At 33.9% G+C, this 18,011-nt stretch overlaps 1 protein-coding gene and 1 long non-coding RNA gene across 8 annotated transcripts in view; one reads left to right on the top strand and one right to left on the bottom strand.

Annotated features, from left to right (window-relative positions):
• Positions 1 to 7,657, top strand: part of Ube3a (ubiquitin protein ligase E3A) — an 87,123-nt gene extending 79,466 nt beyond the window's left edge. For all 7 annotated transcript variants that reach the window (XM_031386846.1, XM_031386840.1, XM_031386844.1 and 4 more), the window contains one exon: positions 894 to 7,657. In XM_031386846.1, coding sequence (XP_031242706.1) covers positions 894 to 1,014 — 121 coding nt within the window. In that variant the 3' untranslated portion in view covers positions 1,015 to 7,657. The remainder of the gene's footprint in view (positions 1 to 893) is intronic.
• The window catches only part of LOC116102313, an 81,957-nt gene that overhangs the window by 21,453 nt on the left and 42,493 nt on the right, over positions 1 to 18,011 (bottom strand). The window contains exons 5-6 of the long non-coding RNA XR_004123066.1: positions 10,617 to 10,706; positions 5,750 to 5,850 (exon numbers count right to left, since the gene is read on the bottom strand). This is a non-coding gene — a long non-coding RNA (uncharacterized LOC116102313). The remainder of the gene's footprint in view (positions 1 to 5,749; positions 5,851 to 10,616; positions 10,707 to 18,011) is intronic.

Raw genomic sequence — 18,011 nt, forward strand, 5'->3', positions numbered from 1 at the left:
TTCTGATGTTATACAGAAATATCCCAGTCAGCAAACATTAGTAGAATGAATATTTTGCTTTCATGACTGGAAGAATTTTTTAAAAATTTGTGTACTTAAAAAGTAGTTATGGAGCTTACAGAAGTACAGACATTATCAAGTTGTTACGTTTTATTCCCCCTTTGTTTCATAGTTTATTAAGAAAGCCTTATTATAGAAAGGTCTACTTTGAATGGCAACACTAAAATTTAGAGGATTGTCTGTTCTTTTTCATTATACTAGATTCTTATTCTAGGGTTAAATCATTCTGACTTTTGATTGTGTAGTCTTTCTCCAATAAATACTTAACTATTTTATGGTGGGGCTGAACAATATGTCCTAGTTATTAGTATGTTGACTTCAGTATACATGGACAGATATATTTTTATTACATAATTATACATTACATTATACATCTTGGCTCTAATTTTAATTAATTTGTATCAGTCATTATCATTGTCATTTTGCCAGCAGTATTTCTAATCTATATAAAGAAACTTTGAAAAAGAAACATAGACTTTGAAATTGTTAAAAAACAGGCTTGAATATTTTTTTAAACTTTAGAGTAAGTTGTTTAGTGACTTTAGCTTTTAAGTGGGTTTAGGATGTTTTTGTATGAACTTCAGTGGTAGAGTAACAGAGTGGAAACTCAGTAGATATTAAAGTGGTGCTGATGATAGTAACATTTATTATTTATACTATTTCATAGGATAAAGACCCAACTGATCTTTGTACACAATGTTTATGATTTATTTAATCTATAGTTCCTTATTACAAACCATCCTAACAAGATATGCATCTAATAGGAGCATTTAACACTGAGCATATTTCCAATGACTTATGATTTTCCTGTTTTTCCCTTTCTCTTTATTTAGGTTACCTACATCTCATACTTGCTTTAATGTCCTTTTACTTCCGGAATATTCAAGCAAAGAAAAACTTAAAGAGAGATTGTTGAAGGCCATCACATATGCCAAAGGATTTGGCATGCTGTAAACAAAACAAAAACAAAAAGAAAAGAAAAAGAAAAAATTACAAAAATAAATATAAGAGGGATAATTTGATGGTAATAATGTCCCAGTACAAAAAGGCTGTAAGATAGTGAACCACAGTAGTCATCTATGTCTGTGCCTCCCTTCTTCATTGGGGACATTGTGGGCTGGAACAGCAGATTTCAGCTGCATATATGAACAAATCCTTTATTATTATTATAATTATTTTTTTGCGTGAAAGTGTTACATATTCTTTCACTTGTATGTACAGAGAGGTTTTTCTGAATATTTATTTTAAGGGTTAAATCACTTTTGCTTGTGTTTATTACTGCTTGAGGTTGAGCCTTTTTGAGTATTTAAAATATATATACCAACGAAACTATTCTCGCAAGGAAAATATTGCCACCATTTGTAGAACATGTAATCTTCAAGTATGTGCTATTTTTTGTCCCTGTATCTAAGTCAAATCAGGAACTTTTTTTTTTCTAACAATTTGCTTTTGAAACTTGAAGTCAAGGAAACAGTCTGGTGCAAGTACTGCTGTTCTAGCCCCCAAAGAGTTTTCTGTACAAAACTTTGAGAATCAATAAAGATGGAAGGGAGAACTTGGAATGTTTGAACCACAGCCCTCAGAACTTTAGTAACAGCACAACAAATTAAAACAACTCATGCCACAGTATGTTGTCTTCATGTGTCTTGCAATGAACTGTTTCAGTAGCCAATCCTCTTAGTATATGAAAGGACAGGGATTTTTTGTTGTTGTTGTTGTTGTTGTTGTTGTTGTTGTTGTTTTTGTTGTTGTTTTTGTTTTTTAAGTTTACTGGGGAAAGTGCATCTGGCCAAATGATAGGAAAGTAAAGCCTATTATAACAAAATTAGGAAGTTTGTTGTATAAATAAGCATGTAAAAGTGCACTTAAAATGAATCTTTATTATTACTGAGATTTTAAATAGACAATCCAAAGTCTCCCCTTCTGTTGCCATCATCTTGTTTAATCAACTATTTTTCAAGGCACTCGATCAGTGTTGCAGCATAACAGAAAGTACAGCTACTGTGCCTTGTGTTACTTATTTACACAGTAAACAGGCCTGGAAATGAATGGAACTAGTACTCCTAAGAATTAAATTGTATATCCCCCAAATTAAAATTTACTTCAAAGTGTTAAAGATTTCATGTCCTATATTAAAGTACAAATAGGCTTAAATTACTGGATATTTAATGTAGTTTCCCATCCCTAGTCTTCTATGTCTGTGATGTTAATTTCTTTTGTTGCATAACAAAATAAAAGAATTATGTATTTTTAACTAAGGAGAGACATACTGGTATATCATTTTATTACAAGCTACAGGTAACCTGTTGAGCTTGTGCCTTGATTGTTTTAACAACTAGTGCAAATCAACCTGATGTTTTAAATTGGCAGAGGATTAATTGTAGCTTTCAAATAATTGGATGGGGAAATTATGTCTATAAGGGTTATTTTCTTTCCTGTAGTAGTTGAGACAGAGCTGTTATTTACTGTAATGCTAAATGAAACAGTGGCTTAAATACTTTAATGGGAAAAGAGAAAACAGTGCGTTCCGTATTGTGACAAGGTAACGTGAGGTTTTTTTTGTTTTGTTTTGTTTTCTTTTTTTTCTGAGCTAGCCTTTAGAACACTGTTGTGGTATGTATGCTACCTTGATTATAGGACCCCCTAAATGTGACTATAGTCATCTTAAAGGGCATCTCGTCCACTGTGCTTCTTATGTATTATGAAAATGATAAGAAGACAAATTAAGTGGGTATATTTTATAAAATAAATTCATGAAGAGATTTGTGTTCTTCAGTTTATTGTCACTACAGTATTGAAGTAGTTGTGATACTATATCTGTGTGAAAGTTTTCAAATGATAATATAGATTATCAAACAGAAGTAACATCAATATATTTAAAAGGAAGTGAAAAAAATAAACCTAAAAAATTTTCAGAGGTAAAAATACACTCTCACTTGCTTCCTAATCAGTTTTTCTCAGCATGTTATCACATTAATATGGCTGCCTTTTCATCATTGCTTTACTAGATTATCATAGAACAGTACTTACGAGTTAAAAAAGTACCTTTTAGTATCGTAGAACATTTCAAACTTATGACATAAAAGCACAGCCTGCAGCCAAACTTTTCTGGAAACTTGGCAGCTGCAGCAAACAAATTGAGTGTACATATCGTGGTCTATAGTTAATTGTGTGATCAAATTCATTTGCAGTAGCCTTACCTTTATTTGGAAATACATCCCTGTGTAGGAACGTATATATCAAAAGAAACCTATAAATGAGGCTTCAGAGAACTTGTTCACATTAACATGTGACACATGCATCAACTAGGCAGCATCACTCCCTGTTTCTGTAAGTAAGGTGGCTATGCTGAAATCAACCTCTTTTAAAGAATTTTTATCTCAAGAATCCACATAACCTAGAGAAAGAAGTGTTTTACTGAGGCTACTCTTTGTGACATTCATTCTTTAACTGCTTATCCCAAGTCGTATTTTTATCCTTTCCACCCTTCCCAAGGCCCTCAGAATAAAATAATAATAATAATAATAATAATAATAATAACAACAACAACAACTTCCATTTGCTGCTTCTCTTATCTTCTTTTACTCAGAGTGTAAAACAGTCCCTGGTGTTTGATAGGGAAAATGTTTACACAATATAGACAGGCCTTTTTTTTTCCTCTTCTACTTTCAAATCAGAAAATTGACTTTGGTAACAGTTATAAGAATATTTGGGTGCATATATGTACTGCATTTCACTATGTAAAGGCTGCTAATCCAGGAATATCTCACCGAAAATGTACTTGCAATGATACTAATAGTCTCCATTTGCCACAGTAAAGAACTCTTGTTTTTAACCCTTAATAGCCTTGCAGAGTTGGGCTACAGCTTCCCTGAAAGGCTCACTTTTCCATCCCAACTCATAGACACCTTGTATGGATACTCTCCTGATTGTACCTAGAAGTACTCCTCTGAACTTTCTGTTCAACCTCAATAATTCCCAAAGATTTTTCCCTCGTCTCATGTCTTGTGGGTCTTATATCTTATTAAATCAGACCTGTATTTCCAGGACATCATCCTGGTACCTCAAAGTCAATACAGTATAAAACAGTACCGATAAAAACAAAATTCTTAAACTTGTATCTCCTAACCACTTCTTGTTACTTCCTTGAAAACTGTCAATTTTTAGGCCTGGTGAGGTGGCTTAGTGGGTAAAGGTGCTCACTATATAAGACTTGACATACTCTGCCTAGACCCCATGTGAACATGGAAGGGAAGAGCAACTCCACAAAGTTGTCCTCTGACCTTTCCATGTATACCATAGCTTTTGCTGTTCCCTACTCTCTCACAGTTTATGTGCATATTTATGCATGTTGTCAGTTATTGTCTCTCAAACTTATTTAATTGTACTTTATTTCAGTCCCTAATCCTTTGATTTACTCAGGTTATATTCCTGACTCTGAACTACTACTAATTCTTATCATTCTCATAAAGCACATTTCTTTTCTGGTTTGTACGAGTACTTCCCCTTTGAATAAATTGTACAGATGGATTTCTGCATAATTTGCTAGTACGTCCTGTTCACCAGCATCCCTTATATCATTACTCAAAAATCCTTTACTTAGATTTACTTTATACAACTCACATATTCTTCCAGTTGGAAATTTGAAAGTATCACGCTCATAAAGAATTCTATTAGTTACAGTGTGCCTTCATAGTGTAATAGCAGCCTACATATCCCTGGTCACAGCCTGGTGAATCACATTTTTTTGGAACAGTTGAGGAGGCCTTCAGAAGTGCGTTCCCTTTCTTCTTCCTGTATTTTAGCTTTGATATTGTCCCATTATTACTTGTTTTAAAGCATCTTTCTTGTATGGAATCAGAGTAAATTCACAGTGGAAATTACCTTGTACTGATCTTTCTGTCTCTTAGGCAGTAGGCAAATAATCATTAATCAAGAAGTACACACATATATTTCTTGAATAGATTTTCTGGAGTCACTGTATCATATCAGCCCCAGGAAAAAGAAGTCAGTAAGTTGGAAAAGACTAAATGGTTGAAAGCAAGACAGTTTTGTAACTATATCCTGTCTTCTGGTATACTCTTGACCACCTTCTTCATGCCACTCATACTCTCCCAGCAGTCATGGCAACTGATACCTTAAGTCGTTCTGTTATTACTAACTAGTCCCTCAAATTTTCATGGAGGAATCCTCCAGATGCTGTTCTCTGTAAATATATGTGAGTCATATTTAACATTTTCTTATACTTTGCTGCTCAAAATCCTGTAAATTCTGACAAGAATTTTCAATGACTGCTAAATATCTGTGCACATGGTCCTTCATTTTCACAAAACAAATCAATCACTGTAACTTTTGAGAGGTTATACACCTTACCAAAAGTCATACAGGCAGGAAAAGTTATGACAAATGGTAAGGGTGAGCCCACATGACCACCTAAATTTTGTCATCTTCCTTTTGCAAAAACAAACAAATGACTAATTTAAACAACAAATTAAGATTCTTAAGCTGACATGCATGGAACCTGGGATCATTATCCTGATTTTCCATTAGCCAAAAATACATAGAAAATGATAGGAAATGTATCTGGAATATAGTACCCATTGGTTGAGGTTGTAGCCTTCAGTCAAATGACTCTGAATTTTATTTTTGGCACTGCCATCCCCTTGACTTGGATTATACCCACTCCTACCTTATCTCTGGTTGTGTGGTTTCAGTGAAATTACCATGCAGATGGTAGATAACATCTTGGAATACATCCTGAGAGCAGTTCTCCCAACATTTGCTTGTTAACTTGAAAAAAAAAAAAGCGAGCAAGTTTGGAAATGTCCGTAATAAAGACTTATTTTCTAAAAGCTGACCTTATATCATCCACCTTTAAATGGAAGAGATGTGTTTTCCCACATCTTTTAGATATAATTCACATAGTATAAAAATTTGCCATTTTAAAATGTGTAAAATTTGTGGTTATAGTATATTCACAGAGTTGTGAAATTGTCTTTATAAAATTCCAGAGCATTTTCATCGCTGTAAAAAGTTTTCTGTATTCGTTAGGAGTGACTGCTTGTTCTTAGCCCCAGCCCCTGGCAACTACTCATCTTCGTATGCCTATGAATTTGCCTATTTTGGTCATTTTATGTTAATGGAGTCATACAATATGTGGCCTTTTTGTCTGTTTTGCCATCTTCTCCAAAGTGATGAGTTCAAACTGCATCCATGTTGTAGCATGGACTGGTACTGTTTCTTTTGTGGCTGAATATTGTCATTGTATTGATATACTGTATTTTTTGCTTGTCCACTTGGTGTGCGTTCATGTGTTCTTTCTGCTTTTTGCATATTATGAATACAACTATGAACACTTTGTGTAGATGTTTTCATTTCTCTTATGTCTTTTAAGCATCTTATGGTTTTAGTTCTTAAATTTAGGTCTTTGATCCATTTTTGCATGTGGTGCATTGTAGGGATCCAGGTTCATTCTTAAATATGTGGATATCTAGTAGAACAATACCTAATTGTTATAAAGATGAAGAATAATTTCCTTATAAGTGGGCTTGCTATCCTTGTCAAAAACACATACAAATGACCATAAATATGGCTAAGTTTTGATTCTTGAGCTTTATTCCATTGTCCTATGTGTTTCTCTTCATATGCCAGTACCATGCTGTCTTAATGATTGTAGCTCTATAGTAAGTTTTGAACTTAGGATGTGTTAGTTCTCTAGCTTTGTTCTATATTAAGATCATTTTACCTATTCTGGGTCCCTTGCATTCCACATGGATTTTAGGATCTATTTGTTAATTTCTACATAAAAAGCACCTGTGATTTTGATAGTTTTTGTGTTGAATCGATGCATCAGATTGTCGTATGTTGGTATTTTAACAGTATTAAATTTTCTAATCCATAAACATGAAGTGTCTTTCCATTTATTTAGGTCTGTAATTTCTTTCAATGCTGTTTTATAGATTTCAGTGTATACATCTTTGATTTTTTTTTTGAGTTAAATGTTTTTCACTTGATGCTATTACAACTTTTTTTTAAAAAAATATTTGTTTGGATTACACATTGCTACATCTAGAAAGAATTGATTTTTGTATATTAATCTTACATACTGTAGCTATTCTGAGCTGAATCTGTTTTTAATTTTTTTAATACAAGATTGTGCATCTGTGAATATAAATATTGTTTCCTCTCCAATCTGGGTTCTTTTTATTTGATTTCCCTGCCTAAGTGCCCTGGCTAGCACGTCCAAGTATAATATTAAACAGAAGTGGCAAGAGTGTACATCTTTTTCTTGTTTCTGATTGTAGTGGGAAAGCATTAGGTCTTTCACCATTAAATATGATGTTAGCTGTGGGATTTTTATAGATGTTGCAAATTGAGAAATATTCCATCTATTCCTACCTGAGTTTTTTTTTTTTAATAATAAAAAAAGAGTATTGAATTTTGTCAAATGCTTCTGTATCTAATAAGGTTGTCATGTAGTTTTTGTCCTTTATTCTATTGATATGTTGTATTACATTGATGGAATTTTGTATTGAAAGAACCTTGCATTCCTGGAATAACCCTACTTGTCTATGCTACATAAACCATTTTCTATGCTGCTGGATTTGGTTTGTTAGTATTTTGTTTAGCATATTTGCACCTATATTCATAAAGGATACTGGCCTGTAGTTTTCTTGTTATCTTTGATTGCTATCAGGGTAATACTGACACTGGTGTCAAAAGTATGCCTGGAGCTTTCCAAGTGTTCTTAAACCCATTGAGAAGTGTTTGAAATGATATACTTTGAGAGTTATTCTGTGGTCTTTAGATTCTGGATGACATGGGAGAGGTAATTGACTCTTGAAAGGATTCCAAGGTAAGACATGCCTGAAGTACCATTTGACAGTGGAATAAAATGCAGTTAACACCAGTCTTGGGTTCAAGTGGGTGTTTCTCATGAGCCATACATACATCATCATTATAAGGTATTAGCCATCAGGTGTTTTGAAAATTACCCTATAGAAGTTTACTTCCTTAAGTAAGTCATATACTTGGAAGCTCAGTGTCATCCAGTAAAGAAGCTTTCAGGGTAGGAAGCATTGGAAACTAACAGCCAAGCAGTTGGGATTGCCAAGAAGGTAAATTCTGAAATAAAGTTATTAATATACCACTCCTCTCTACCACTTGTCATAAACCTAACAACTTGATAAGTAAGATAGTATCTTTGCAATAATTCCCTGTAGTGCAGAAGTTCCTAAGTACCTATTAAAATAGGTAGGTAGGGTGTTTTGAATTGCTATAGGAGGGCCTGAGCAGGAGGAAGGCATTATGTCTTCAATTAAGAGTTGCTCATTTTAATGTTTCACTGCTGTTGGCTATTTATGCTGTTCAGTACTTGTAAAATTAAAAAAAATAAAGTTTATGAACAGAAAGATCTCAAAGCTTGAGGTTTCACCACTAGAACAATCCAGAGTCCATGTTTAAAATAAATGACTTGTTCTGCACCCTCCCCCCAATTCTGTACACATGCATAAAATCTGAATCATTCAACAAATCAGACCTATGCAAAGGAGTTAGCAAATAGTGGAATAATATATATGACAAAGAAAGATCTCTGTAGTAAAGATTTTAAAACTTGCTTTTGTCCTAACAAAAGTTAGAAATTTTCATCAATACCTTTTCAAGTATTATTGGAAGTTTACTGCTTTGCGAGCTGCTGGATGCTTGAGATTGACTCAGAGCTGCTTTGCTCAATTAAGATGTTTTACACAGTGAAGATCTAATTGGGATATATATGTGCAAAGAAAAACATGTTTATAAGAAGGAATGTATAAATGTATAGCTTAGACTGAGAATTCATGTCCAAAAACTATGATATGTGGTAAATGATTAAATGATTACTGGGCAGAAGAGCATTTTAACAGGTGGAGTATTGGGTTGAGATGAACAGCTGGATGAGATTGGACAGCTATATAGATCATAGTGTGTCTTGTAGACTTCAGATTTTATTTGGCATATCTTAAGAGGCAAAGTCATAAAGTCATACTTCTATTACCATATGAACTGGGAAGGTCTCAGTGTCTGAATATTCTTTGCATTAATGAGATTGCTGCTATAATTCCAGAAAGATGCAGCATGATAACAGAGAAGGGATAGTAAATGGGATAGAGAAGACTCAAGAGAACAGATTTCACATATTTAATATGCATGATGGAGGGATAATGGTGCTGCTGGGTTTTCATTGGGAGAGATTAGGCAGGGAGTTGTTGTGTGCTGAATCACAATCTGTGAAGTGTCTGAGATTATTCAAGTGAACTTGTCCCATATCAATAAAAGGTAAGTCTAGAGAGAATTCTTCACAGAAGATGAAAATGAGTGGCTCTAGCACGGCAATCATCCTTCCTATTTCCCTAGAGTACTTCCAGGGAACAGTGATGAAATGAAGAGAGCTGACAAAGGGCAAAGGCTGTCGAATTACTATCTTTTGAGAGTTACATAAATAATCCACATTAAAGGGAATGAGAAAAAAGATTGGTTTGTTTGACCCTATCTGTGTTTTACTCAGTATACCAAGCTTCACAAGGTTAGGGAATTTGTAACTGTGCCTTATGGATCCACATCAAAATAAGAAGATATTTTTTAGAACCAATAAATGAGAAGACTTCCTCAGAGTCTTCTTTCCGTTCTCCTTACAATCTCCCATATGACTAGCTTAAATGCCTTCCATTCCAGTCTCAGTTCTCTTCATAGCTTTTAAATACCCAGATATACATGTAGCTTATGAAGTCTAGTTAGCCAAATCAAAATATTTCAAATAATTGAAATATTAACTCTTAAAATAACTTATTAGTTATCGTTTTGGGTCCCATTACTCTGCCTCATAGAGCTGTTTGACCCTAGTTAGTGGATATGAAAGAACACAGTAAGTTTTTTTATGGGGAGGAGACTTGGGGGAAAGAGCACAGGTCCTCATATAAACTAGAGATAAATCCCTGCCTGTCCCCTCCAATTTATTTGTGGATTCAAATGAAGAAGGTTTCTTGACCCAGACATAGATAGCTATGAAAGGAAGTGTGTTCAAAATAAAATTGTGCAGAGGGTTTCTAGTTTCTACGTAGATGATATACATTTTGAATAATAGAAGTTAGCCTATTATGCAACTGTATTTTAGAACTTGTTTCTCTTGCATCTTTTACCTACTCCCACCAAGAGCACCAAATATAGTATTTAGGATCAATATATCTTTATACTGTGTTTGTCTGAATATATAGCAGAGTTCATACAGGTCATCTGTATTTGTATATATTTGTGTATTTGCTTTAGTTATTACCTCAGTTTCTCATTGATATGTCCTAGAGTAGGAATGGTTTCAACTTTTCTTTCACTTTTTTTTTTTTTTAAATCCCCAATTCTCAGGCTGTAATAACATCTGTCGAATGGATGTATAGATGAAATGATGGCAAAGACAAAGATTCTGGGTAGCCAGCCAGACCATGCATGCAAATTTCTACAAAACTACCCATTAAAAAACTAAGAAATAGTCATTACAAAGATTGCCCCGGTATGTGAAGACTCACCCTGGATGCAGCTTTGCTACCCATTCAGATACTCCTTACTCCTTCCCACTGTGGAGGGAAAACAATCCTGTACTGGTCTTAGGGGCAGACCTGTATGGGAAAGCAGCAGAAGGCAAGCCAGTTTATTTCTCATTCCTTAGATGATAGTGGGTAAATCCATCATGTTTTTATATGTGACTTTAAACCATCTGTCCAGTAGTATGCAACTCCCAGCTTATTCCTCCAAGTCTTTTAATTTGCATTTGTAAGTCCATTATTTATGTAAGGGTATTTTTTCCTTTCATCTCTACCATCTTTGCTTTTTCTGTGTTTACATAACCAACTCATAAGGAGAAATAATAAAATGAAAACAATCTGTGAAATTGTCATGAATAACAGCACTTTAGGACATAAGCCTGTAGTTTGGTGTCTCTGTCTAGTAAAACGTTCAACCTCCAGTTCTTTAGTGATGAGCTTAGTGGTATGTATTCAGGGTATTTTTGTTGTTGTTTGTTTGTTTTTCCTGTTATAAAAGGTAATAGTTATATGTTATGGCAAAAAAAAATTTTGGAAATATATCCTTGTATAAAATAGTCTTTTTATTTCTAATGGAGGACTAGCATTTTATTCCTTGTTCATTAAAATTGTTATTGGTGTGTTTGTGTTTGTGTGTGTGTGTGTACGCACATGAGTGTGCATTTGTAGGATCCACTAATAGTCATTGATGCCATGTGTATATTACCCAGAACCCTTTCTGCTGTTCCCTTTCTGTTTCTCAGACTGTCCCAAACTCTCTACAAAACTAGCAGTGTGCCCCTGTCACTTACAGTAAACAGTATATGCCCGAAGATTTCTGTCACTTGCAGCATATCAAATTTCATTCTTACGGAATTTCATATATAGACTCCATTTTGCCAGAGTTGGTTCTCTATTGTGTGGCTTCTGGGATTAAACACAAATTGTGAGGTATAGTGGCAAGTACATTTCCATGCTAAACCATGTGTCTAGCCTTGTCTTTTAACTATTACTAAATGTATTGTCTTTTCTTAGACAGTCAGAAGGGGAAGTGAAAAAGCCAAAGGAGAAGCAATTTATTTGTCTTATTGCAAACTGAGCTTTGTCCTTTCTGTGTGCTATGATGTAGGGAGAGGAATGGCGGTGAGCCTGGAAAGGGATATCTAATGAAGGTGAGCAGAATGCTGGAAGGATTCCTAGTGAGTTAATAGCTTCTTGCAACTCTTTGAAATTGTGGTATAATTAGCCTTGATACCACTTATGAAAATATATAACCACACATATCAGAGAGTCATATCTAAAACTCAACAAATGCCTAAAAACATTTTGTCACCCTGGTAAGGCACTGGTACAGTAATTTTTTTTTTTAAAACTCAGCTCAGCTGTCATGGTGTGAAGACATAATTTGGATTTTGATTAGGAATTTCTCTTAGGTAGTTAATGACAATTAACCTTAGATTCCTACTTTACAGGAAATGTTGGCAAAGGCTAGCATCTAGCTATCATAATGGTAACAGGGGAAGCAACAACTTGGACCTTAAATCTGTAATATGTAAAAAAAGCTCTTTAACAGGAAGAAAAGTAGAGACAACAAGAAATAATTTTGGAGATATCCAGAAATTTTAAGTTTGGTGAAGTATACATATAGATTTAAGTTTACTGTATCTGACAATCGTTAAGAAAATTTCAGCAGTACACATAGCCCAGTGCTCTAAATAGTTATAATTAAAAAAATAAATCTCACATATGTTTCAGGTAGCAGGAAATGATGCAAACTGCAAATCTGCATTTACTCAAAGAGAATTGAGTAGGAATTTATATATGTAAATATCACATGTCAAATCTGTAAGAAATAACAATTCTTCAAAGCTACATACTATAGAGTTAATACAGTTCAGGTTATGCACATAATAAAGATCAAAGATGGGAAGAGATACCATTTTGTAACTTTTGTACACTGTTCAAAAGGTTGAAACCTAAGTTAGACCAAAAAAGATGTAGACTTTGAACTCTAAAACACTCACTAGATGAAAATAGTTGAAGTTAATAACAACCAATTTAAAATGCAGTCACAAACTGAGCTGACCTCTTCTCCAACATAATGTATTGAAGTCCTAATACCTATGGAGAACCACTTGATTGGAAGTATCTATCCAGTTGTATTCAACTGAGAATAATGGCTTTAGAATATGCTGTAATTTAGTATTGCCTGATGCCCTTACTATATAAGGAAAGCAAACACAAATAGGAAAAAATTAGTAAGTGATAAGAAGCAAGAAATTGGACATTGTTTCTACAAGATGAAGAATACCAAAGATTACTTTAAAGAAGAAAAAAAAGATCAGAACCTTGAAGAGACAATGATTCTCCTATACAGGTTTTAGATTAAGTAAAGCCCTGATAATAATTTTTTTTTGTTGTTGTTTAAAGAATGTGAACGTTACTGTGCTTAGCTTCCAGAATTAACATAATGAATTTATTTTGTACTATAACAGTCATTTAGTTTGCAGTAATACAGCAACCTTAGGAAACTAATACAATGCTCAATATAAATAAAAGTAGAAACAAAGCGAAAATATATAATGGTACTAATGAACTGAATACCGAACTGATAAAACTTAGCTATAATATAAACTCTACATTGCAAAGAAAATTTTCATTGGATTTGTATAAAGACCTAACTGCAATATATAATACATATTAAATACATATTAAAACGGAATGATTTTTAAAAGAATGGAAACAAATATTAACATTTTGTCATAAAATGTTGAACCATGTTAATAACAAAATACGCTTTGAAACAAATATGCAGTTAGTAACTATTAACAAATTATGAAAGCAGGAGCTATCAGAAAAATAACCTTTATAGAGCTGTAGAAAGCAAAATTCCCATTTAAAATGATTTTATGATTCTAATTGTATTCGCACCCTTAATATCCCTAGGAAAGAGTGAATGTTCCTGAGGGTCACTTAAAGGAATACTTTCGTGTCAACTAAAGCAGAATATTGAGAGTGTAATGTGACTTATTGGGAAAGTAGCCGTTTTACTTTATGCCCAGACAAACGTTAGGAAAGACCACAGAGGACAGTATAGAATAGCTTTTTATTATTGGACCAGTAAGAAACTCACACACAAGCTTAAGAAAAATTCATACCCAGAATGATCAATGAGAAGACTCTGTTTCACTTAAGCTGATTAGATGTCTGTAACCAACATTGGAATGATGAGTGTATTTTCAAATGCCAATTTTCGTCCCAAAAGGCAAAATATGGCAAACTGAAGAAAAGAATGTAACTGCAGAAACCATCTCTGAAGAAGTATAAAAGCCAGAGGAAAACAATGGACCTGAAAAACAGTCTCAGCTTTAAAAATGCACTATAGCATTAAAGAAAATTTGAGATGGCCCAAAAAGTTCAGACATGACATTTTAAATTGAATCTGAGAAGCAAAAGACTAAAAAGTGTACACAATTTATAATTGTACTACACAAAGGAATCAATGTAGAAAACACTTTCAAGGAATAATAGCTGGAAAACTGCATTTTTTTTGAGACACAAATTTACATGCATATGATATCCAATATAGTTTAGGGTAAGCCCTAAAAGATAATAACCATGATCCATTATAACCATACTTGCCAAAAGCTAGAGACAGAATCTTGAAAGCAACAAAAAAAGAAGCAACTAATATCCATATATCTCCAATTAAATTGTTGGCTAACTTATTAATAGAAGTTTTAGATGTCCAAAGTTAAGAAGATTCATAGGAACTGAAAGGAGGGTACAGAAACAGAAAGAGTGAAGGGTGGAAGAATAGAATTTGAACATTAACACTGAGGTTTTATATTCAGGGGAGTTTCTGAAAAAGTGAGGGTAATATTAAGACAGGAATTCTTAAGTAAAAGTTTTGAGAATTCATTACTACTTTTCTTTTTTTAAAATACAGATATAGTTAGTTCATGACTTTAGCACTAGGAAGCAGAAACAGGAGGCTCTCTTGAGTTTAAGGCCAACCAGGGCTACTTAGTGAGATCCTACTTTAAATAAATAATATATATATCTTGCTCCCTGCCCTGATTCACTTTGTGTTTCATTTGCATGGAAGGTCCCTTTTCCCAATCTTTCACTGCCAACTTGGTTTTTCTGCTTGCTTCTGCCCTTTTAATTTAATACACTTATATGTAAATGATCACTGACCAACGTTTGCTTTAAATAGTTTGACTCTTGTGTCTCTCTGTTTTTCTTTTTTTAATTTTTTAGTGTTTGGCCTGTGATTTCCTACAATACAACCATTAATGCTCATCTCTTTTTGGGGGGCCGGGGAGGGGATGTCACATTTTGGTTCATTCCATGTTGTGTGAATTCTGCAGTAGTCTTTGTAGAAACCATCGGGCATTGTATACATTCTTTCTAATATAAGAACAATTTTCATTGATGTATTACATAAGGGTTAAAACTAAACATTATATTATATATTATAATTTAAGCATGTAGGAATTAGTAATTCAAGTTCCAACACTTGCTTTTCAATATCTTTTCTTTGCTCTGATATTCTGAGCATGACCAAAAAATTCCTTGTAACTTTTTGATACTTGTAATGATCAACGAAAAGAAGAGAACAGTTAAGTTTTAGGACTAGGAACACACAATAACATTAATGAACAAAGAATAGATGAAATGGATGAAGAATGAGCAAAGTACAGTAGATTCAGTACTTAGAATCACTGATGTTTTATATTCAGAGAATCCTACAGTGATCCCATCCCTCTAAATAATTTGTCATGTCTTCTATATGATGTGATACTGTGATACAAAAGCATCTGAGCTACAAAGGAGTTGGAATCCTTTCAGTTTTAATTACTGATTCTAATATTTAAACTTAAATGTGAAGTGACAGATGAATTGCAAGAGGCTTCATAGAGGTCTGCTTTATTTCAAAGTGCAAATCACACCTTTATAAAATGTACATATAGCCGGGCAGTGGTGGCTCACGCCTTTGATCCCAGCACTTGGGAGGCAGAGGCAGAGGCAGGTGGATTTCTGAGTTTGAGGCCAGCCTAGTCTACAGAGTGAGTTCCAAGACAGCCAGGGCTGTACAGAGAAACCCTGTTTTCAAAACAAAACAAAAAAAGATGTACGTATAACATGGACTTTTGTTAATTTCTTTTTTGTGTGTGTGTTAATTTCTAAAATTCTTCAGTAATACTGGATTTACCAACCAAACTGAATACTGAAGTTGTTTAAACTTAAACCATAGTCTTTATAACTTGAGATGAGTCTAAATTGCTACCTTTCTTCCATATACATATACATACAGATTTGGGGAAAGGAAAGGGGTAAAGACTGTATAAAATGAGATGCTTAAAGGAGACAAGAGATATTATGTGGGACTTTGCCAATTGACTAAGGTAACATAATATTTTCAAAGCTGTAAATGTCAAAGCTCCAAAAAATATAGTGTAACCATTATCAAAACTGAAAGAAGAAAAGGAAAATTGAAATTCAAGGACTTTTTTGAATACATATATTTATTGGCAGCCTAGGCTACATGAGACCCCACTTCAATAAAGAATTTAAATAACTCCAAGGAGAAAACATTCATTTTGTGCCAAATTACTGATAACTAAGCCCACTATTGTGAAATGAGTTTAAGAAGCTACTGGTTCCACTTAGATGTTCTCTGTAATTATAACAGGTGGCTTCCTTCCTTCCCCCCTCCCTCCCTCCCTCCCTCCCTCCCTTCCTTCCTTCCTTCCTTTCTTCCTGCCTTGTTTTGCTTTGTTTTCCCGAGGACTTTTGGCTTTGGTTGCATTGGCACTAGCTTTATAGACCCAACTAGCATTGAACTCAAACAGTGATCCACCTACCTCTGCCTCCCAAGTGCTGGGATTAAATGTGTCCACCATCACTGGCTGGCTATGGCATGTGATTTCTTTTCAGATATAACACACAAGAAGTCAGTATATTAAAAAATATAAATGTGTCAATTGTGGCAAAACCTATTTTGCAAACATGAAACTTTTCCAGATAAGTAAACATGTGGTAGACAACTGCTAGAAGAGCTGCCTACAAAAATTGGTAGAGTATGTCAAGCTGAAACAAAAGTCAGTAGACAATAGTTTGAATAAATAGAAATAACAGGAAAGGTCATTAAGTAATAATCTGCCTCTACTTAGGGTTTCTTCACTTTTCTTTGATCCAAGGAAATTTGTAGCAATTATAGATAGGTTGATGGGTACATAATATATAAGGCTATAATTGGGTATATTGTTATGTGGGTCAGAGCTAGAACTGTTGTATATAATATTAAAATTAAACTGATATTCAGGCTTACTGATATTAATGATTTTATCGTATACCCAACAGTAATATAGACAAAATATTTATATAAAATTGTATGTATTTTCACTTACAAAAGAATAAGTGTAGATCACCATTTTTCTAAAAATGAATAAAAGGTTTAAGTATTATAAATATCCTCAATCTTCGCAAAATGTTTATGATCTTCAATTTTAAAATTAACTTTCAGGTATAGGACAAACACTAAAACAAGTAGATTTTTAGTTCATCCTAATCATATGGTATCTGATAAGGATCTAGTGTATGGAATAGCTGTATCACTTGGTAATTCTGCAGCAAAAGCAATCGGTTAAATAATGAACAAAGTAAAAGACAAACTTTTTGATTCTCAAGCATACATATACATAATGGCGTGAACTTGAAAAGATGCTCAACTTTACTTTTCCTTAGTTGAGTGCACATTACATCCAAAGTTAGATGCTTTATTATACCCACTAGATGGTTTTTCTCTTCAAAGATGAGAATTATATTTTGTAAGTATGGGAAAAATTACAGTTTTTGTTTATTAATAATATGAGTGTAAAGTTATGCTGATGTGGTAGAAAGAAGTTGGTGGTTCCTCGGTAAACTAAAGAGAATTATTATTGATTAAAGAGTCATTAATAATGACTTGATTATTTGACCAGCAAGTATTATCACCAAATGAACTGAAGTATTCAAACAAAAGCTTTCCGCCAACTTTGTTTTTTAATTTATTGTTTGCTTGTGCTTTTTAAAAAAGAATTATTTTATGTATATGAGTATAGTGTAGTTGTCTTCAGACACACCAGAAGAGGGCTTCAGATTCTGTTACAGATGGTTATGACCCACCATGTGGTTGCTGGGAATTGAACTCAGAACCTCTGGAAGTGTAGTCAGTTCTCTCAACCACTGAGCCATCTCTCTAGCAAACCATTACAGACGGCTGTGAGCCACTGTGCGGTTGCCGGAATTGAACTCGGGACCTTTGGCAGAGCAGTCCGCACTCTTATCTGCCGAGCCATTTCTCCAGCACTCTTTCCACCAATTTTTAAAAGCCACACTCTTCAAAATAGTCAC

This window comes from Mastomys coucha, unplaced genomic scaffold (genome assembly GCF_008632895.1).
Source record: "Mastomys coucha isolate ucsf_1 unplaced genomic scaffold, UCSF_Mcou_1 pScaffold21, whole genome shotgun sequence".
Taxonomy (NCBI): Eukaryota; Metazoa; Chordata; class Mammalia; order Rodentia; family Muridae; genus Mastomys; species Mastomys coucha.